At 52.0% G+C, this 24,894-nt stretch overlaps 1 protein-coding gene across 1 annotated transcript in view; it reads right to left on the bottom strand.

Moving 5' to 3' along the window:
• Positions 1 to 380: 380 nt before the first annotated feature.
• The window catches only part of RRP15 (ribosomal RNA processing 15 homolog), a 66,397-nt gene continuing 41,883 nt past the window's right edge, over positions 381 to 24,894 (bottom strand). Inside the window, exons 4-5 of the mRNA XM_063919120.1 lie at positions 23,840 to 24,029; positions 381 to 2,420 (exon numbers count right to left, since the gene is read on the bottom strand). Of these exons, the coding sequence (XP_063775190.1) occupies positions 2,256 to 2,420; positions 23,840 to 24,029 (355 nt within the window). The 3' untranslated portion in view covers positions 381 to 2,255. The remainder of the gene's footprint in view (positions 2,421 to 23,839; positions 24,030 to 24,894) is intronic.

Here is a 24,894-nt window from a genome sequence, read left to right as displayed (position 1 = left end):
CCTAGACACATAGGGGGTCATTCAGACTCAGTAGCACTCCGCACAGTCTCCTCGTGCATCCTAGACACACAGGGGGTCATTCAGACTCCGTAGCACTCCGCACAGTCTCCTAGTCGTTGCATATTAGATGCATTTTCATTCGAAAAGCATAAAGACGCCCATCCCTAGAAGACTCTCACGCGGCCTGGCGTGCCAAGGAGCCATTTGACGTGACTGCAGCAAAGATGTATGACGACAAAACTGTAATTCTTAACGGCCACATTCACGCCGCATGTGTGGTTCAAATATAAACTATAACATGGTCACTCGTGGACTGGGTTTCCTGGGTGCAACTTGTAGAATCCCAAAATATATTCAATTATGAACGAGAAACAAAGACATTGGTTTTAAAACTTTTATTTTCAGTTACAGCCTCTTATCAACAAGAAGGACACAACGCGGTCCTTACAGTCAGCGATTCTGGGTCTCCACAAGCCAGCCACACATTCTGGTGGTCAGGACAATTGGCGGGTGACCTTGTGGCTGTAGGGGAGCGGGCGGCTGACCCTGTGGTTGTAGGGGAGTGGGTGGTGGCTTACCTTGTGGCTGCAGGGTAGCGGGCGACTGACCCTGCGGCTGTAGGGGAGCGGGAGCTGATCCTGGGGCTGTAGGGGTGCGGGTGGTGGCTGACCCTGCGGCTGCAGGGGAGCGGGTGGTGGCTGACCCTGCGGCTGCAGGGGAGCGCGCGGCTGACCCTGTGGCTGCAGGGGAGTGGGTGGTGGCTGACCCTGCGGCTGTAAGGGTGCGGGTGGTGGCTGACCCTGTGGCTGTAGGGGAGCGGGCGGCTGTAGGGAAGGCTGGAAACTAAACTATTATCTCCAAGGCTAGAAACCTCCACATCTCACAGTTACTGGAGCTGCGTTACCTTATTTCTGACCATGTTGGCTATACCAGTCACTCATCTGACCACTGCTTTAAGTCTTCAGCATGTTATCACTAAACCACTGGTCCTCAGATATAAACACAGCGTCATTCATCGTCAAGTGCTAGACTTAAAGCTGTCACTTATAGAGCAAAGATAATCCCCATAAGGACCTTCCTTCCTCTCTAATCTTAGGATACGGGACTTCTTCAGGCCACACTTCAGCATCAAATCCTCAGACGAGGTCACATTGCAGCACCAGACGTCTCCACACGCCGGGAAATGTCTACTTCCCTCGCACAGAACAATCGACCAGCGTCCTCACTGAAGACGCGTCTTCATGTTTTACGCTGCCAAACAATTACTGGGATTTTATCCATTCACCATCTGTCCTATCTTATTTTACGGTAAGGCAGGAGGCCGGTTCTCGGAGCAGCCCTGACTCCCGGGGAATACACAGCGCTGTACGGCACATTATAATAAGAGCATTACAACGTGCAATATCAGTGTAGATCATTGCTAGCTATAGGAGGTGGGGGAACGCAGTAAACGGGGAACCCTGAGAATTCCACCAAAGACGGTAGAGACGTACACAGCGCAGATGGCGCTCATTAGTGGTCTTTTGGCGATATGACATCATGCAGATATTAAAATAAGATAGCGGTAAGGGACGTTCAATGACATGATTACGCGACAGCAAACTGTGACTGCAGGACTGACAAAGGCTTACCCACAGTATGAAGACGCTTTAGTGTAACCATAGGAGCTTACGCTCTGATCCAACTGCAATTATGGACACTGCCCGAGAGGTACCAATTACACAGGGAAACTGTAGCGTCCTTTGATAGGAGCGGCCGCGCTGTTCTCTGTTCTGCGTTAGGGAGAGCCAGGCAGTTACTTCCATGCAGAACCATGTGAAGCGCAGGACTGGAATCTGTTTCATGCAGAGCCAGACGCTGCGTATCCTGCCAACAGTAGCAGGCTTTCTACAACATCTACCACACGAGCGGATGCCCAGGAGAGCGATGCCCCCACTTCAGACAGGAGACAAAGAACTCGGGCACAACGAGGAACGCAAAGGGCAGAAGACCAAGCGCGGCCAACACAGAGTTCCTGACCTCTGGAGACTTTCCCACCGCGACTGGGCAGGTGCCGCTGCTTAGACTGCACAAGATGTTTTGGAAGAAATGATGCAGTTTGGTAACATTCTGGGAGAAACGTTTGTCATTACTCTGTATATAACAGCATGTCTGGGAGAGGAATGACTCTGTATATAACAGCATGTGTGCAATGTGAGAAATGTGATACATTCATAGAATGGAGATTTATTCCCGTCATTCGGAGAGATAAGACGTTATCTATCAGAATCACTTCCGCTATCGTCCGGCTCTGACCCAGCGTCCGGCCCGGCCGTGACCCCATCGTCGCTGTTCTTATCCCAGTCCTTCATGGATGCCCCCATCATGTAGTCATCGCGCAAGATGTTCCACTCCGGCGTCTTCTCTGTTTTTATAGTAACCTGGAGAATATAATAAAACGTAAATAAAACACTAATGAATGAAGAGACCTCATATATAAATCACACGCACCCGTCTCAGCCAATCACAGCACTCGCTGACTGCAGTATACACTCAATAAGGGAAAGCTCAGGACAGTGCAGGGCAGCAAGGTAAGGTGGGGGGGGGGGGGGCTCCGCGCATGGGCAGTGAGGTCGGGGGGGGGCGCATGGCCAGCGAGGTCCCGCACATAGCTTAAAGCTAGCGGCAGGGCAGACATTGAGGACGCAATATCCTACGGCCACGCCACAGTCACCGGGTGATCAGTACAGACACATGCTACCGCTAGTGTATGACTATGGTGATAGCACGGTGGTATGCACAGATACTATTGGCCAAGCAGTGTTGCTTCTTGTCCTCTATCATATTGGATCCCACCAGCAGGTCACACAATGTACAATACAGAACAAAGAAACGATGTGGAAGCAGAGGAGACAATGTGAGAATGGTAACGCATGAGTGTGATATCAGGCAGTAATTGTGACACTGCGTCTGACAAAAGGCAACAGCTCCCCCATGTGGTTATATCAGGTATCAATCACGTCTCCAACATGGCTTATGCTGCATTAATAATACCTCATTATTATTGTAACCCCTCCCCAAAGGGCAGATACGCAGGGCCCCCACGCCTGCGGAGTCCGCTCCTATGAATGAATCCAGAGCTCAGTACACATGAATGATAAGATCTGTGACATGTACCCATCACCTCCCCACAGGGGAGCGCTAAAGTCATGTAGGCGACATAAACCCATAAGGGATGAGGCACATCCCTGAGGCACGAGGTGAGGACCAGGATGGCGATAGGACTAGCAGAGACTAGGTGAAGGGAAGAGGCAGCATGAAGAGCTGCATTACAAGGCTTTATGGGAGTTGCAGCTCAGCAGTATCTGCAGTGAAACAGAATGCCCATTCCTACAGCCTTACTCTCCATTGTGCAACAGTGCCGAGGAATTTGCTTACACACAGCTGGAATCCAGCAATAAACGTGTGTACAGAAGAGATTGACGTTATTTGCACAAGACAAACACAATGCAGCAGAGGACACACTCATGGGAGAACTTCTGTCTACTCTCACCACAAACAGGAGGAGATCTCAGGCCGTGCAAACGGCGGGACTTACGCTCTGCTCCTTCCTATGGTCGAGAGCGCACACAGCGGCTACACCCAACACTGGCCAGAGATATTATACACACGCGGACCATGTACTAATAACCAAAGATATTACACCCGGACCATGTACTAATAACCAGACACACCACACACACAGACCATGTACTAATAACCAGACACCCGGACCATGTACTAATAACTACATACCCGGACCATGTACTAATAACCAGACACCCGGACCATGTACTAATAACTACATACCCGGACCATGTACTAATAACTACATACCCGGACCATGTACTAATAACCAGACACCCGGACCATGTACTAATAACCAGACACCCGGACCATGTACTAATAACTACATACCCCGACCATGTACTAATAACCAGACACCCGGACCATGTACTAATAACCAGACACCCGGACCATGTACTAATAACCAGACACACCACACACACAGATCATGTTCTAATAACCACACACACAGACCATGTACTAATAACTACATACCCGGACCATGTACTAATAACCAGACCATGTACTAATAACTACATACCCGGACCATGTACTAATAACCAGACACCCGGACCATGTACTAATAACCAGACACCCGGACCATGTACTAATAACTACATACCCGGACCATGTACTAATAACCAGACACCCGGACATGTACTAATAACCAGACACCCGGACCATGTACTAATAACCAGACACCCGGACCATGTACTAATAACCAGACACCCGGACCATGTACTAATAACCAGACACCCGGACCATGTACTAATAACTACATACCCGGACCATGTACTAATAACCAGACACCCGGACCATGTACTAATGACTACATACCCGGACCATGTACTAATAACCAGACACCCGGACCATGTACTAATAACCAGACACCCGGACCATGTACTAATAACCAGACACCCGGGCCATGTACTAATAACCACACACACAGACCATGTTCTAATAACCACACACACAGACCATCTTCTAATAACCACACACACAGACCATGTTCTAATAACCACACACACAGACCATGTACTAATAACCAAAGATATTACACCCGGACCATGTACTAATAACCAGAGATACCAGACACCCGGACCATGTACTAATAACCAGAGATACCAGACACCCGGACCATGTACTAATAACCAGAGATACCAGACACCCGGACCATGTACTAATAACCACACACCCGGACCATGTACTAATAACCAAAGATATTACACCCGGACCATGTACTAATAACAAGAGATACCAGACACCCGGACCATGTACTAATAACCAGAGATACCAGACACCCAGACCATGTACTAATAACCACACACCCGGACCATGTACTAATAACCAAAGATATTACACCCGGACCATGTACTAATAACCAGAGATACCACACACCCGGAACATGTACTAATAACCAGAGATACCAGACACCCGGACCATGTACTAATAACCAAAGATATTACACCCGGACCATGTACTAATAACCAGAGATACCAGACACCCGGACCATGTACTAATAACCAAAGATATTACACCCGGACCATGTACTAATAACCAGACACACCACACACACAGACCATGTACTAATAACTACATACCCGGACCATGTACTAATGACCAGACACACGGACCATGTACTAATAACCAGAGATATTGTACACACGGACCATGTACTAATAACCAGACACCCGGACCATGTACTAATAACCAGAGATATTATACACACGGACCATGTACTAATAACCAGACACCCGGACCATGTACTAATAACCAGACACCCGGACCATGTACTAATAACCAGACACCCGGACCACGTACTAATAACCAGACACACGGACCATGTACTGATAACCAGACACACCACACAAACGGACCATATACTAATAACCAGACGCACCACACACACGAACCATGTACTAATAACTAGACACACCACACACACATGTACTAATAACCAGACACCACACACACGAACCATGTACTAATAACTAGACACACCACACACACATGTACTAATAACGAGACACCACACACACGAACCATGTACTAATAACTAGACACCACACACGGACCATGTACTAATAACCAGACACACCACACACACGAACCATGTACTAATAACTAGACACACCACACACACATGTACTAATAACCAGACACCACACACACACGAACCATGTACTAATAACTAGACACACCACACACACATGTACTAATAACCAGACACCACACACACGAACCATGTACTAATAACTAGACACCACACACGGACCATGTACTAATAACCAGACACACCACACACACAGACCATGTACTAATAACTACATACCCGGACCATGTACTAATGACCAGACACACGGACCATGTACTAATAACCACACACACAGACCATGTACTAATAACCAGACACCCGGACCATGTACTAATAACCAGACACCCGGACCACGTACTAATAACCAGACACACAGACCATGTACTAATAACCAGACACACCACACACACGAACCATGTACTAATAACCAGAGATATTATACACACGGACCATGTACTAATAACCAGACACCCGGACCATGTACTAATAACCAGAGATATTATACACACGGACCATGTACTAATAACCAGACACCCGGACCACGTACTAATAACCAGACACACGGACCATGTACTAATAACCAGACACCCGGACCACGTACTAATAACCAGACACACGGACCACGTACTAATAACCAGACACCCGGACAATGTACTAATAACCAGACGCACCACACACACGGACCATATACTAATAACCAGACGCACCACACACACGAACCATGTACTAATAACCAGACACACCACACACACACACACACATGTACTAATAACCAGACACCACACACGGACCATGTACTAATAACCAGACACCCGGACCATGTACTAATAACCAGACACCCGGGCCATGTACTAATAACCACACACACAGACCATGTTCTAATAACCACACACACAGACTATGTTCTAATAACCACACACACAGACCATGTTCTAATAACCAAAGATATTACACCCGGACCATGTACTAATAACCAGAGATACCAGACACCCGGACCATGTACTAATAACCAGAGATACCAGACACCCGGACCATGTACTAATAACCAAAGATACCAGACACCCGGACCATGTACTAATAACCACACACCCGGACCATGTACTAATAACCAAAGATATTACACCCGGACCATGTACTAATAACCAGAGATACCAGACACCCGGACCATGTACTAATAACCAGAGATACCAGACACCCAGACCATGTACTAATAACCACACACCCGGACCATGTACTAATAACCAAAGATATTACACCCGGACCATGTACTAATAACCAGAGATACCAGACACCCGGACCATGTACTAATAACCAGAGATACCAGACACCCGGACCATGTACTAATAACCAAAGATATTACACCCGGACCATGTACTAATAACCAGAGATACCAGACACCCGGACCATGTACTAATAACCAAAGATATTACACCCGGACCATGTACTAATAACCAGACACACCACACACACAGACCATGTACTAATAACTACATACCCGGACCATGTACTAATGACCAGACACACGGACCATGTACTAATAACCAGAGATATTATACACACGGACCATGTACTAATAACCAGACACCCGGACCATGTACTAATAACCAGAGATATTATACACACGGACCATGTACTAATAACCAGACACCCGGACCATGTACTAATAACCAGACACCCGGACCATGTACTAATAACCAGACACCCGGACCACGTACTAAAAACCAGACACACGGACCATGTACTGATAACCAGACACACCACACAAACGGACCATATACTAATAACCAGACGCACCACACACACGAACCATGTACTAATAACTAGACACACCACACACACATGTACTAATAACCAGACACCACACACACGAACCATGTACTAATAACTAGACACACCACACACACACACATGTACTAATAACCAGACACCACACACACGAACCATGTACTAATAACTAGACACCACACACGGACCATGTACTAATAACCAGACACACCACACACACGAACCATGTACTAATAACTAGACACACCACACACACATGTACTAATAACCAGACACCACACACACGAACCATGTACTAATAACTAGACACACCACACACACATGTACTAATAACCAGACACCACACACACGAACCATGTACTAATAACTAGACACCACACACGGACCATGTACTAATAACCAGAGATACCAGACACCCGGACCATGTACTAATAACCAAAGATATTACACCCGGACCATGTACTAATAACCAGACACACCACACACACAGACCATGTACTAATAACTACATACCCGGACCATGTACTAATGACCAGACACACGGACCATGTACTAATAACCAGACACCCGGACCATGTACTAATAACCACACACACAGACCATGTACTAATAACCAGACACCCGGACCATGTACTAATAACCAGACACCCGGACCACGTACTAATAACCAGACACACAGACCATGTACTAATAAACCAGACACACCACACACACGAACCATGTACTAATAACCAGAGATATTATACACACGGACCATGTACTAATAACCAGACACCCGGACCATGTACTAATAACCAGAGATATTATACACACGGACCATGTACTAATAACCAGACACCCGGACCACGTACTAATAACCAGACACACGGACCATGTACTAATAACCAGACACCCGGACCACGTACTAATAACCAGACACCCGGACCACGTACTAATAACCAGACACCCGGACAATGTACTAATAACCAGACACACCACACAAACGGACCATATACTAATAACCAGACACACCACACAAACGGACCATATACTAATAACCAGACGCACCACACACACGGACCATATACTAATAACCAGACGCACCACACACACGAACCATGTACTAATAACCAGACACACCACACACACACACACACGTACTAATAACCAGACACCACACACGGACCATGTACTAATAACCAGACACACCACACACACGAACCATGTACTAATAACTAGACACACCACACACACATGTACTAATAACCAGACACCACACACGGACCATGTACTAATAACCAGACACACGGACCATGTACTAATAACCAGACACACGGACCATGTACTAATAACCAGAGACACCACACACACGTACCATGTACTAATAACCAGAAGCTCCTGTGCTACTAACCAGAGATATCACACACGTATGGTCTAATAACCAGAGTTACCACACAAGTATGGTCTAATAACCAGAGATACCACACACGTATGGTCGAATAACCAGAGATACCACACACATATGGTCTAATAACCAGAGATATCACACACGTATGGTCTAATAACCAGTTACCACACTCGTATGGTCTAATAACCAGAGATATCACACACATATGGTCTAATAACCAGAGATATCACACACGTATGGTCTAATAACCAGAGATATCACACACGTATGGTCTAATAACCAGAGATATCACACACGTATGGTCTAATAACCAGAGATATCACACACATATGGTCTAATAACCAGAGATATCACACACATACTACTTACAGGGACGCGTTACACTCTGCGGCTGGTAGTATTACCGTTCCTTTATTACTGTTGCATAGAAAACCTTTGAGCACTTCAATCTGATTTTGGAACTTTCTCTGCTGTAAGGGTCTGACGCAGCACATTGCCGCTATAAAGATGGTGTAATGAGCCCCTCGTCTACAAGCATGGGCAGCTGATTCTGCTGGGGGCTGTGTGCAGAACACTGGTCACACCAGCAACGCTATACCGGATCTCCAGCGCTGCGCAGGACGCTGGGGAGTACCTCGTCGGTCCAGCACTGGAATATAAGGACTAGCAGTGCAGTGTGTACCTACACGTCCTCACAGCATTATATAACTGATACAAGAACAGGCCGATAAGGAGAAGATATCCAGCTGAGGTAATGAGGTACAGCGCTGCGCCGGATGCTGGGGAGTACCTCGTCGGTCCAGCACTGGAATATAAGGACTAGCAGTGCAGTGTGTACCTACACGTCCTCACAGCATTATATAACTGATACAAGAACAGGCCGATAAGGAGAAGATATCCAGCTGAGGTAATGAGGTACAGCGCTGCGCCGGACGCTGGGGAGTACCTCGTCGGTCCAGCACTGGAATATAAGGACTAGCAGTGCAGCGCTGTACCTACACGTCCTCACAGCATTATATAACTGCTACAAGAACAGGCCGATAAGGAGAAGATATCCAGCTGAGGTAATGAGGTACAGCGCTGCGCCGGACGCTGGGGAGTACCTCGTCGGTCCAGCACTGGAATATAAGGACTAGCAGTGCAGCGCTGTACCTACACGTCCTCACAGCATTATATAACTGCTACAAGAACAGGCCGATAAGGAGAAGATATCCAGCTGAGGTAATGAGGTACAGCGCTGCGCCGGACGCTGGGGAGTACCTCGTCGGTCCAGCACTGGAATATAAGGACTAGCAGTGCAGTGCTGTACCTACACGTCCTCACAGCATTATATAACTGATACAAGAACAGGCCGATAAGGAGAAGATATCCAGCTGAGGTAATGAGGTACAGCGCTGCGCCGGACGCTGGGGAGTACCTCGTCGGTCCAGCACTGGAATATAAGGACTAGCAGTGCAGCGCTGTACCTACACGTCCTCACAGCATTATATAACTGATACAAGAACAGGCCGATAAGGAGAAGATATCCAGCTGAGGTAATGAGGTACAGCGCTGCGCCGGACGCTGGGGGGTACCTCGTCGGTCCAGCACTGGAATATAAGGACTAGCAGTGCAGCGCTGTACCTACACGTCCTCACAGCATTATATAACTGATACAAGAACAGGCCGATAAGGAGACGATATCCAGCTGAGGTAATGAGGTACAGCGCTGCGCCGGACGCTGGGGAGTACCTCGTCGGTCCAGCACTGGAATATAAGGACTAGCAGTGCAGCGCTGTACCTACACGTCCTCACAGCATTATATAACTGATACAAGAACAGGCCGATAAGGAGAAGATATCCAGCTGAGGTAATGAGGTACAGCGCTGCGCCGGACGCTGGGGGGTACCTCGTCGGTCCAGCACTGGAATATAAGGACTAGCAGTGCAGCGCTGTACCTACACGTCCTCACAGCATTATATAACTGATACAAGAACAGGCCGATAAGGAGACGATATCCAGCTGAGGTAATGAGGTACAGCGCTGCGCCGGACGCTGGGGAGTACCTCGTCGGTCCAGCACTGGAATATAAGGACTAGCAGTGCAGTGCTGTACCTACACGTCCTCGCAGCATTATATAACTGATACAAGAACAGGCCGATAAGGAGAAGATATCCAGCTGAGGTAATGAGGTACAGCGCTGCGCCGGACGCTGGGGAGTACCTCGTCGGTCCAGCACTGGAATATAAGGACTAGCAGTGCAGTGTGTACCTACACGTCCTCACAGCATTATATAACTGATACAAGAACAGGCCGATAAGGAGAAGATATCCAGCTGAGGTAATGAGGTACAGCGCTGTGAGTATAATAAGGCAATGTCCGAGGAGAAACACGTGTATATAACGTACCTTCTGTAACATCACAATCTGTACAGTGCCGGCTTTCATGGAAGTGCTGCTGACGTATACGGTGTGCGACGTGTATGTTAGTAGCACCTTTTCTCCATACACACGGCTAATAGGCACATCCCGTACACTATAATAAAATTACTAACGCTGGTGGTTCGCTTATCCATAACCTGCACGCCTCTTCACAACCGCACACATTATAGAACCTTCCCGAGAGGCCGCCATGTTGTGGGGTGACCCAATATGTATGAGAAGCCAGCTTATCAATTCTCTAACAACTGGCAATATCTGCGAGGTATGAGACACACCGTGGCTCGTCTCACTGACGCCACTAACTCCTAATAGTATTGCACAATGTCACAGCTGTGCTTTCCATAGACAACAGGGACTCAGCAGAGGTCACTGTATAACCAGACCCCACACTGCGCGGAGACCGTGTGTATTTAGCTGTGTCTATATGCTGGAGCCACAGGCCGGCCGGGGGTAAGAGGCTCATTGTGTGCAGGTTACATGGACAAGTGCTGGGTAAATAAGGCAGACAATGGTGGTAATCCCATCTATCCAGCCGGCTTTGTGTAGGTGGAATGCAGAGGAGCAGGGATAAGTGCCCCAGCCGGCCACCCACTGCCCCACTACTGCTGGTTTCGGTCAGCTCTGGATGGCGCAACAAGCGCAGAGAATTGCATTCCGGGTATATGTACATATTGCGCACACACACATTACCAAACACGCCAGTAACGGGAAATCACGGAATAGAAAACTGTGCATGAACACCGGCAAATATGGTACAAAAATGTGTATCCGATTATATATGTACCAGAGATCTCCTGTCACACTAGATATATATTATACTAGGTGCTTCATCGCGCCCTACGGGCGCTCTTCACACCGTCGCAAGGGGCTACGCCCCGTTAACCCCCGCATGCCTTTCTGGGGTTCAATATTTGTATTATATGGAGTATTACCTGCATTCCTTTGTTAGTGGTTAAATATTGCACAATGAAAGGGCGTGCGATGGTGAAGCAGGCGCAGCCCCTTGCGACGGCGTGAACAGCACCTGCAGGGCACGATGTACAGAATGTAGCGGGTGCAGAAGGGGGGGGGGGGGGAGGGACTGCGGATGGGGGAAGGTGTCTGTAGATGCTGCCGGTGGAGGGGGGGCGGATGCGGGGGGGGCCTGAATGGGGAAGAGTCGGGAGGTGTTGCGGGTGGGGGAGGGGCAGAGGAGTGGGTGCTGCAGATGGGGGAGGGGTCCAGAGGCGCTGCAGGTGGGGGAGGGGCAGGGGCGAGGATATTGCGGATGGGTGAAGGGTTCCAGAGGTGCTGTGGAATGGGAAGGGGCGGGGGTGCCGGGGGTGGGGTAGGGGGTCTGGAGGCGCTGCAGATGGTGGAGGGGCAGGTGCGGGGGTGCCGTGGGTGGGGGAGGAGTGGTTGAGGGGGGGACTGTGGATGGAGGAGGGTGTATGCAGATGCTGCGGGTGGAGGGGGGCAGGTGTGGGGGGAGACATATATGGGGGTGGATGGTGGAGGGGGTCTGGAGGTGCTGTGGGTGGTGGAGGGGCGGGGGAGTGGGAGTCGCGGGTGGTGTGGGGGGTCTGGAGGCACAGCGTGTGGGGGAGGGGTGGAGTGCCGCATGTGGTGGAGGGGAAGGTGCAGAGGTGTGGTGCATTGGGGAGGGGTCTGGAGGCAGTAACAGGGCCAGGACAGGTCTAGGGTTGACGGGGCCAGGACAGGGGTGACGGGGCCAGGACAGGGGTGACGGGGCCAGGACAGGGGTGACGGGGCCAGGACAGAAATGACAAGGACAAGATAGGGGTGACAGGACCAGGACAGGGGTGACAGGGCAAGCACAAGGGTGACGGGGCCAGGATAAGGGTGACGGGGCCAGGATAAGGGTGACGGGGCCAGGATAAGGGTGACGGGGCCAGGATAAGGGTGACGGGGCCAGGATAAGGGTGACGGGGCCAGGATAAGGGTGACGGGGCCAGGATAAGGGTGACGGGGCCAGGATAGGGGTGACGGGGCCAGGATAGGGGCGACGGGGCAAGGCCATGGGTGACGGGGCCAGGATAGGGGTGACGGGGCAAGGCCAGGGGTGACAGGGCAAGGCCAGGGGTGACAGGGCAAGGCCAGGGGTGATAGGGCAAGGCCAGGGGTGACAGGGCAAGGCCAGGGGTGAAAGGGCCAGGATAAGGGTGACAGGGCAAGGCCAGGGGTGACAGGGACATGACAGAACACAGGGCACGGGAGAGATTGGTATTAGGGACAGAACAGTGGTGACAGACAGATGTGTCTTACTGGAGTCACTGCTGCTGGCTGCTGCTGTTCCACTCCAACCTGTTGGGATCTGCTGCTGGTGGAGACTTGGCATGGCTGACTCTCTCAGGCTGGAGTCCTGCTTCCTCTGCCCGCCCGCATCCCTCCCCCTCACTCCTCAGTCACACACCACGGACCTCGCACGGCTGCCGGGCACTGTGGTAAGGGGAGACTGGGAGTGACTGGTTAGCCCCCAGGAGACGCTGCGGCTGGAGGGAGGTGGTGGTCGGAGCCTGCCCGCCGGCTAAAGTGTGTGAAGGAGCTGGGCGCACCTCACTGCAGGCGGTAGCGCTGCACCTAGCGGTGGGGTTGCCGGGGCTGGAGATAACAGAGGCAGTATGGAACCTGCACAGCGGCAGGTGCCCCACAAAACTGCTGCTAAGAAGCGTGGAGTGTGCCAGAAAGTGACGCTCCTCCGCACCAGAGAGACCCTGCTGAGTATGCTGATGTGGGGGGTCAAGCACACAGTGAGCTGGTGCCCGTCTGTCTGTACGGCATACCCCCTCACACACCCCCATACCTCCCAACTGTCCCGATTTTCGCGGGACAGTCCCATATTTTTGGGTCTGTCCCGCTGTCCCACCCGCGGGCCGCAGTGTTCCGCGGTAGTGCGGGAACAGTTGGGAAGCTCCTGTACTCGCTGTTCTGCTTAGCAGAGCAGCGGTGAATAGACGCTGTGCGCATACCGTCTATTCAGTGGAGACAAGAGGAGAGGGGGCATCAGGGGGTATGGATTAAGGGGAGGGCCTGGCAGCAGAGCCGGATTAAGGGGGGGGTACGTAAAAACCTAATCTAATGGGAGAACCCGCGTCCACGCGCACAGCGCCAGAAGAGAAGTGGATTGGGGCTGGCAGATGTTTTCCAGTAGCTGAGAAGCGACGCACTAGTAACAGGGGTGACGGGGGGACGGGCAATGTGCCGCAGCACCGGTAACAGGGGTGACAGGGGGCGGGCTATGTGCCGCAGCACCAGTAACAGGGGTGACAGGGGGGGCAGGCTATGTGCCGCAGCACCGGTAACAGGGGTGACGGGTTATGTGCCGCAGCACCAGTAACAGGGGTGACGGGGGTGCAAGCTATGTGCCGCAGCACCGATGGCGGGGGCAGGCTATGTGCCGCAGCACAGGTAACAGGGGTGACGGGGGGCGGGCTATGTGCCGCAGCACCGGTAACAGGGGCAGACTATGTGCCGCAGCACCGGTAACAGGGGTGACGGGGGCAGGCTATGTGCCGCAGCACAGGTAACAGGGGTGACGGGGGCAGGCTATGTGCCGCAGCACAGGTAACAGGGGTGACGGGGGCAGGCTATGTGCCGCAGCACCGGTAACAGGGGTGACGGGGGCAGGCTATGTGCCGCAGCACCGGTAACAGGGGTGACGGGGGCAGGCTATGTGCCGCAGCACAGGTAACAGGGGTGACGGGGGGCGGGCTATGTGCCGCAGCACCGGTAACAGGGGCAGACTATGTGCCGCAGCACCGGTAACAGGGGTGACGGGGGCAGGCTATGTGCCGCAGCACAGGTAACAGGGGTGACGGGGGCAGGCTATGTGCCGCAGCACAGGTAACAGGGGTGACGGGGGCAGGCTATGTGCCGCAGCACCGGTAACAGGGGTGACGGGGCAGGCTATGTGCCGCAGCACCGGTAACAGGGGCAGACTATGTGCCGCAGCACCGGTAACAGGGGTGACGGGGGCAGGCTATGTGCCGCAGCACAGGTAACAGGGGTGACGGGGGGCGGGCTATGTGCCGCACACTTCTCATACATGGCAGACACATCAAACACAGAAATGCGATTTGGGAGCGTGGCGTCTTACCAGAACCCATGTGTTTCATCTGAGCCCCCTTCCCGAGGGGCAGAAATAAATTACACACGGGAGCCCAGAAACCTGAGCAGTGTACACTCAATGACAGAACGTGTGTAATAGGTTGTACAAGGATAACGCAATACTACACACTGGGAGATACGAGAGGGAGAGAGCTGGCCCCCTTCCCAAACCTAACTCACTCCATATGGGCACGCCATGGCCTCTGCCTATCACCCCGGCCAGGGGGCACACAGCAAATATACATCACAGGCTTATACCTAGAGATACCAACAGCACAACACACACACACACACACACACACACACACACACACAGCAAATATACATCACAGGCTTATACCGAGAGATACCAACAGCACAAACACACACACACCACACTGACCCACACACACACAGCAAATATACATCACAGGCTTATACCTAGAGATACCAACAGCACAAACACACACACACCACACTGACACACACACACACACAGCAAATATACATCACAGGCTTATACAGAGAGATACCAACAGCACAAACACACACACACCACACTGACACACACACACACACACACACACAGCAAATATACATCACAGGCTTAAACCGAGAGATACCAACAGCACAAACACACACACACCACACTGACACACACACACACACAGCAAATATACATCACAGGCTTATACCGAGAGATACCAACAGCACAAACACACACACACCACACTGACACACACACACACACAGCAAATATACATCACAGGCTTATACAGAGAGATACCAACAGCACAAACACACACACCACACTGACACACACACAGCAAATATACATCACAGGCTTATACCGAGAGATACCAACAGCACAAACACCACACTGACACACACACACACACACACACACACACACAGCAAATATACATCACAGGCTTATACCGAGAGATACCAACAGCACAAACACACACACCACACGGACACACACACACAGCAAATATACATCACAGGCTTATACCGAGATACCAACAGCACAAACACACCACACTGACACACACACACACAGCCAGCAAATATACATCACAGGCTTATACCGAGAGATACCAACAGCACAAACACACACACCACACTGACACACACACAGCAAATATACATCACAGGCTTATACCGAGATACCAACAGCACAAACACACCACACTGACACACACACACAGCAAATATACATCACAGGCTTATACCGAGAGATACCAACAGCACAAACACACCACACTGACACACACACACAGCAAATATACATCACAGGCTTATACCGAGAGATACCAACAGCACAAACACACACACACACCACACTGACACACACACACACACACACACACACACACACACAGCAAATATACATCACAGGCTTATACAGAGAGATACCAACAGCACAAACACACACACTGACCCACACACACACACAGCAAATATACATCACAGGCTTATACCGAGAGATACCAACAGCACAAACACACACACCACACTGACACACACACAGCAAATATACATCGCAGGCTTATACCGAGATACCAACAGCACAAACACACACACACCACACTGACACACACACACACACACACACACACACACACACACAGCAAATATACATCACAGGCTTATACAGAGAGATACCAACAGCACAAACACACACACTGACCCACACACACACACAGCAAATATACATCACAGGCTTATACCGAGAGATACCAACAGCACAAACACACACACCACACTGACACACACACACACAGCAAATATACATCGCAGGCTTATACCGAGATACCAACAGCACAAACACACCACACTGACACACACACACAGCAAATATACATCACAGGCTTATACCGAGAGATACCAACAGCACAAACACACACACACCACACTGACACACACACACACACACACACACAGCAAATATACATCACAGGCTTATACAGAGAGATACCAACAGCACAAACACACACACTGACCCCCACACACACACACATCAAATATACATCACAGGCTTATACCGAGAGATACCAACAGCACAAACACACACACCACACTGACACACACACACAGCAAATATACATCACAGGCTTATACCGAGATACCAACAGCACAAACACACCACACTGACACACACACACAGCAAATATACATCACAGGCTTATACCGAGAGATACCAACAGCACAAACACACACACTGACCCACACACAGCAAATATACATCACATGCTTATACCGAGATACCAACAGCACAAACACACACACCACACTAACACACACACAGCACAATGCCACACACACACACACACACACAGCGCACACTGCCACACACACACACACACAGCACAATGCCACACACACACAGCGCACACTGCCACACACACATAGAGCGCACACTGCCACACACACAGCACAATGCCACACACACAGCGCACACTGCCACACACACAGCGCACACTGCCACACACATCACAATGCCACACACATCACACTGCCACACACACACAGCACACACTGCCACACATACACAGCACAATGCCACATACACACACACAGAGCGCACACTGCCACACACACACACACACACAGCGCACACTGCCACACACATCACAATGCCACACACATCACACTGACACACATACACAGCACAATGCCACATACACACAGCACAATGCCACACACATCACACTGACACACATACACAGCACAATGCCACATACTGCCACACACACACACACACAGTAAATATTAATCACAGGCTTATACCGAGAAATACCAACAGCACAAACACACCACACTGACACACACAGCACAATGCCACACACACACACACACACACACACACACACACACACAGCGCACACTGCCACACACACACACAGCACAATGCCACACACACACACACACACACTGACACACCACAATGCCACACACACTGACACACACTAGCGGTACACAGCACACTGCCACACACACAGAGCACACCGCGCCACACACACACAATAAAACTAACACACACACACACCAGCAGTACACAGCCACACACACCAGCAGTACACAGACACACACACCAGCAGTACACAGACACACACACACTAGCGGTACACAGCACACTGCCACACACAGTCACACTAACACACACATAGCACACTGCCACACACACACACACACACCAGCAATACACAGCACACTGTCACATACACACTAGCGGTACATAGCACACTGCCACACACCGCACAATGCCACACATATCTTACACACAATCACACATAGCACACTGCCACAGACACACACAGCAGCGGTACACATCACACTGCCACACACTCACACAGACACCCGCCAGGGGTACACACATCAAACCCGTCAGGGGTACACATATCACACAGACATGAGCCAGGGGTACACACACCACACTGACACCCGCCAGGTGACTATCACACACACCATGGGGGGCACAGGTGTTCCCACCATCAGAACCAGAGCCTCCATGTGATACTGACAGCGGAATGCCAGGCGGCTCGCTGTACCTGTGTGAGCTCAGAAGAGCGGAATAATCTGATCAACATCAACACAAGAGACGCTTCTCTATTACCATTAATTCTAGACGAGTAATACAGCGTTCCAGCAAGTCATCGCCAGAAGACGCCGAGGTGCTCATTCATCTTAATGTGATCCTGATGACAAGGCAGCCGGGCAGGACTGGCTGGAGATGTGAAGCCGACTGGAAAAGCAAACGTTAATGAAATCCAAAAGCAAGAAGCGGCAGAATTGGTCATACACCGTTTTAAGGTGCACGGGGAACATGAGCCACAGATAAGCTGGCACAGCCCGGAGGAGGCGATGCCACTCACTGCACGGGGAACATGAGCCACAGATAAGCTGGCACAGCCCGGAGGAGGCGACGCCACTCACTGCACGGGGAACATGAGCCACAGATAAGCTGGCACAGCCCGGAGGAGGCGACGCCACTCACTGCACGGAGAACATGAGCCACAGATAAGCTGGCACAGCCCGGTAGAGGCGACGCCGCTCACTGCACGGGGAACATGAGCCACAGATAAGCTGGCACAGCCCGGAGGAGGCGACGCCACTCACTGCACGGAGAACATGAGCCACAGATAAGCTGGCACAGCCCGGAGGAGGCGACGCCGCTCACTGCACGGGGAACATGAGCCACAGATAAGCTGGCACAGCCCGGAGGAGGCGACGCCACTCACTGCACGGAGAACATGAGCCACAGATAAGCTGGCACAGCCCGGTAGAGGCGACGCCGCTCACTGCACGGGGAACATGAGCCACAGATAAGCTGGCACAGCCCGGAGGCGGCGAGGCCGCTCACTGCACCGGGGAACATGAGCCACAGATAAGCTGGCACAGCCCGGAGGAGGCGAGGCCGCTCACTGCACGGGGAACATGAGCCACAGATAAGCTGGCACAGCCCGGAGGAGGCGACGCCGCTCACTGCACGGGGAACATGAGCCACAGATAAGCTGGCACAGCCCGGAGGAGGCGAGGCCGCTCACTGCACGGGGAACATGAGCCACAGATAAGCTGGCACAGCCCGGAGGAGGCGACGCCACTCACTGCACGGGGAACATGAGCCACAGATAAGCTGGCACAGCCCGGAGGAGGCGACGCCACTCACTGCACGGAGAACATGAGCCACAGATAAGCTGGCACAGCCCGGAGGAGGCGACGCCGCTCACTGCACGGGGAACATGAGCCACAGATAAGCTGGCACAGCCCGGAGGCGGCGAGGCCGCTCACTGCACGGGGGAACATGAGCCACAGATAAGCTGGCACAGCCCGGAGGAGGCGAGGCCGCTCACTGCACGGGGAACATGAGCCACAGATAAGCTGGCACAGCCCGGAGGAGGCGAGGCCGCTCACTGCACGGGGAACATGAGCCACAGATAAGCTGGCACAGCCCGGAGGAGGCGACGCCGCTCACTGCACGGGGAACATGAGCCACAGATAAGCTGGCACAGCCCGGAGGAGGCGAGGCCGCTCACTGCACGGGGAACATGAGCCTCAGATAAGCTGGCACAGCCCGGAGGAGGCGATGCCACTCACTGCACGGGGAACATGAGCCACAGATAAGCTGGCACAGCCCGGAGGAGGCGACGCCACTCACTGCACGGGGAACATGAGCCACAGATAAGCTGGCACAGCCCGGAGGAGGCGACGCCACTCACTGCACGGGGAACATGAGCCACAGATAAGCTGGCACAGCCCGGAGGAGGCGAGGCCGCTCACTGCACGGGGAACATGAGCCACAGATAAGCTGGCACAGCCCGGAGGAGGCGACGCCGCTCACTGCACGGGGAACATGAGCCACAGATAAGCTGGCACAGCCCGGAGGAGGCGAGCCGCTCACTGCACGGGGAACATGAGCCACAGATAAGCTGGCACAGCCCGGAGGAGGCGACGCCACTCACTGCACGGGGAACATGAGCCACAGATAAGCTGGCACAGCCCGGAGGAGGCGACGCCACTCACTGCACGGAGAACATGAGCCACAGATAAGCTGGCACAGCCCGGAGGAGGCGACGCCGCTCACTGCACGGGGAACATGAGCCACAGATAAGCTGGCACAGCCCGGAGGCGGCGAGGCCGCTCACTGCACGGGGGAACATGAGCCACAGATAAGCTGGCACAGCCCGGAGGAGGCGAGGCCGCTCACTGCACGGGGAACATGAGCCACAGATAAGCTGGCACAGCCCGGAGGAGGCGAGGCCGCTCACTGCACGGGGAACATGAGCCACAGATAAGCTGGCACAGCCCGGAGGAGGCGACGCCGCTCACTGCACGGGGAACATGAGCCACAGATAAGCTGGCACAGCCCGGAGGAGGCGAGGCCGCTCACTGCACGGGGAACATGAGCCTCAGATAAGCTGGCACAGCCCGGAGGAGGCGATGCCACTCACTGCACGGGGAACATGAGCCACAGATAAGCTGGCACAGCCCGGAGGAGGCGACGCCACTCACTGCACGGGGAACATGAGCCACAGATAAGCTGGCACAGCCCGGAGGAGGCGACGCCACTCACTGCACGGGGAACATGAGCCAAAGATATGCTGGCACAGCCCAGAGGCGGCGACGCCACTCACTGCACGGGGAACATGAGCCACAGATAAGCTGGCACAGCCCGGAGGCGGCGACGCCACTCACTGCACGGGGAACATGAGCCACAGATAAGCTGGCACAGCCCGGAGGAGGCGACGCCACTCACTGCACGGGGAACATGAGCCACAGATAAGCTGGCACAGCCCGGAGGAGGCGAGGCCGCTCACTGCACGGGGAACATGAGCCACAGATAAGCTGGCACAGCCCGGAGGAGGCGACGCCACTCACTGCACCGGGAATATAAGCCACAGATATGATGAATGTAACTTCATGGCCTCTGCGTGAGTCCACGCCACCTTCTTGCCGCTTCTGCTGAGCGCATAACTTCGGTCGGTACTTTTCATCTGATAAATAAATATGTTTATATCTGTTGTCACGGGAAACGGCACGAAGTTACTCTCTAGAAGTTCTGGGCAATAAAACGATCATCTCCAGCTGATACAAAGGCAGGGCTGGGAGAGACTGAAGCCAGAGAGATGAAGCTGCATATCTTAGTAAAAGCTGCCAGAGGGTGCGCCCATGGCAATGGATAAAAGTGATCAGAAGTTCCCCCCCAGCGTTGATTACAGAGAAGTAACTTGTGCGTATCAGCATCTCCCCGTTATTGGAATATATAAAATGCTGAATGAGTAATGAGCTCCTACGCGGCCAGAACACGCACAGACACAAAGCATATGACAGTGTATTTATGTGGTAATTGGATGAAGTCCGGCTACTAGCGCAGGAAAAGCTCTTATAGAGCCGCAGAGGTCCAAGTGCTTTCTGTCCGCTCACATCAAAGTGCGCACAGCAAGGCTCCCATAGCGGGGGAACACTGCCCGGTATCCCAAGAGGAGAGCCTGCGATGGGAGGGTGAGAGGTGGGCCCAATACTGCCCGCTGCCAAGAAACCCTGCTGGCCTGTGATGCACTTATCCCGGGGACACTGGCACAGCACAGCCTCAGACATCCAGAGAGTTCCTCCGCGCTGCGCACGGCTGCGAATGGCGGATCATGGGCGTCACCAGCTGCTCTATTTACAGTGGTCCGCTGTGTAACTAGGAGACATAGGTGTCCTGTGAGGTTCTTCCAACATATACAGGGGTGACCCGGACACTATGGCTGAACACACAGACTCTATATAATGCGGCATGGCATGCATCCAGCAGCTGCAGAGACCCCGCCCCCTCTCCTGCCAGAGATAGAGTGTGTGAGTGAGACAGCGGGAGGGGGAAAGAGGGGACAGAGATGACACACAGATGAGGGGGGATGTGGGGAGGGCAGAGATGGCAAGTGAAGAAAAGACGCTTGTCAGCATGTTTGCCCCCCCAGCTGCAGCACTACCTGTGGCCCCACCCACAAACCCCCATGCCCTGTCTAATGGGGGGGGGGCTATAATCACAGAGAACAAGAGTGAGATGGGGGGGGGGGGGGGGGGGGGGGGGGGAGGGGAACAGAAATAGCAGGCACGGTGGCAAAAAGCAGGAAAGACATGAGGGAGGGGGGCGAGCACAAGGCTGGAGACACACTGGGGGGGGGGGGACACATGACATGAGGCTGGAGAGACATGGGGGGATATGAGACTAGAAAGACAATGGGGGGCTTGTGGCAGGAGAAGCATGGGGGAATGACGCTAGAGAGGGCCGGTGAAGGGAGGGGAGGGGGGCATGAGGTTAGAGAGATGCAAACACCTTCAGCTCTAATTCCAGTTGGTATAGTGGCGGCTTCCCAGGACACACGCGGTCACTGATCACGGCTTAGAACACTACAGTAGATGACTGGGGGGCGTAGGGGACAGGGAGAAACCTTACACCACAACCCCCCCCCCCCCCCCTCGGTAGTGTGACTGCCAGCATCCAGACCACCAGGAAATCACACCTAACCCAATCATGCAAAGTTATTTATATAGAAAACAAACGCTCTGTAAAGATGGCCCCTGTGTATGTGAGCTTACAATCAAATGATACCTAAAGACAAGCAAATAAGAGATGCTACTAATACCCCTGTCACACCTGCCTCTGACCCGGGATATTACTGGGGTAACCTGGGCCCTGGGATGGTGTGACAGGATCTACCTGGGTTGTGTGTCCCGGGTAATCCGCACTGTGAAAGCAGATAATACACCTTCCTTACAGCCATGTTACAGCACACAGCATCACTCTGTACAAGGTAACACTGCCCCCTGCAGGCTGCAGTCTGGTACTGCATGACACAGCAAAGTGGATTGCCACCAAATTGACGGAACGTGCGGCATTATTTCACAAATATAAACACTTGTTTCTTCTTATTTTAAAGAAACTTTAAACAAATACAGACTGGAAACGGCGCAGGGACTGAGCATGGAACGCACCTTTTTGGGTTCTCTCTGCTTGGCCGCTTCGCCTTTGCTCTCTCTTCCTCGCAGCACATCAATGAAATCCTTCTTGGATACGGACGACATAAGTTTACTTTTCTTCCTCTCCGAGCCGCCGGCCTCTTTCATTTGATCACTTATGTTACTCTGATGCGTTCTTACAGCGTTAAACAACTGCACAACACCTCTGCGGAGACACGAGCAGACAGGTCATACATTCATCAAGCCGCAATTCCCGTCATACCAATGAGAACAGGCGTTGTGGGCCCTTCAACAGACGTGAATAAAACATAAGCAACAACAAACGCAGCGACAAGAAACGGCCCCTATATGCCATCGGCCCCCTTACATGAGACCACCACAAGCAAGGACAGATCTACAGCCACATGCGGGGGCGAGGTACATTACCTGGGTCACCCTCCCATCCCAGCCTATCACATCATCCACTTCATCGGCCATTCAAAACATCTCTAATTGCAGGGAATGTAGATACTCCTTTCCCAGTGGTGAAAATAAGAATTTACTTACCGATAATTCTATTTCTCATAGTCCGTAGTGGATGCTGGGGACTCCGTAAGGACCATGGGGAATAGCGGGCTCCGAAGGAGGCTGGGCACTCTAGAAAGATTTATGACTACCTGGTGTGCACTGGCTCCTCCCACTATGACCCTCCTCCAAGCCTCAGTTAGGACACTGTGCCCGGACGAGCTGACATAATAAGGAAGGATTTTGAATCCCGGGTAAGACTCTTACCAGCCACACCAATCACACCGTACAACTCGTGATACTATATCCAGTTTGACAGTATGAAAACAACTGAGCCTCTCAACAGATGGCTCAACAATAACCCTTTAGTTAGCAATAACTATGTACAAGTATTGCAGACAATCCGCACTTGGGATGGGCGCCCAGCATCCACTACGGACTACGAGAAATAGAATTACCGGTGAGTAAATTCTTATTTTCTCTGACGTCCTAGTGGATGCTGGGAACTCCGTAAGGACCATGGGGATTATACCAAAGCTCCCAAACGGGCGGGAGAGTGCGGATGA

This window comes from Pseudophryne corroboree, chromosome 4 (genome assembly GCF_028390025.1).
Source record: "Pseudophryne corroboree isolate aPseCor3 chromosome 4, aPseCor3.hap2, whole genome shotgun sequence".
NCBI classification, from domain to species: Eukaryota; Metazoa; Chordata; class Amphibia; order Anura; family Myobatrachidae; genus Pseudophryne; species Pseudophryne corroboree.
Note: the sequence above shows the minus strand (reverse complement) of the source record. Positions and strands in the feature narration are given on the sequence as shown.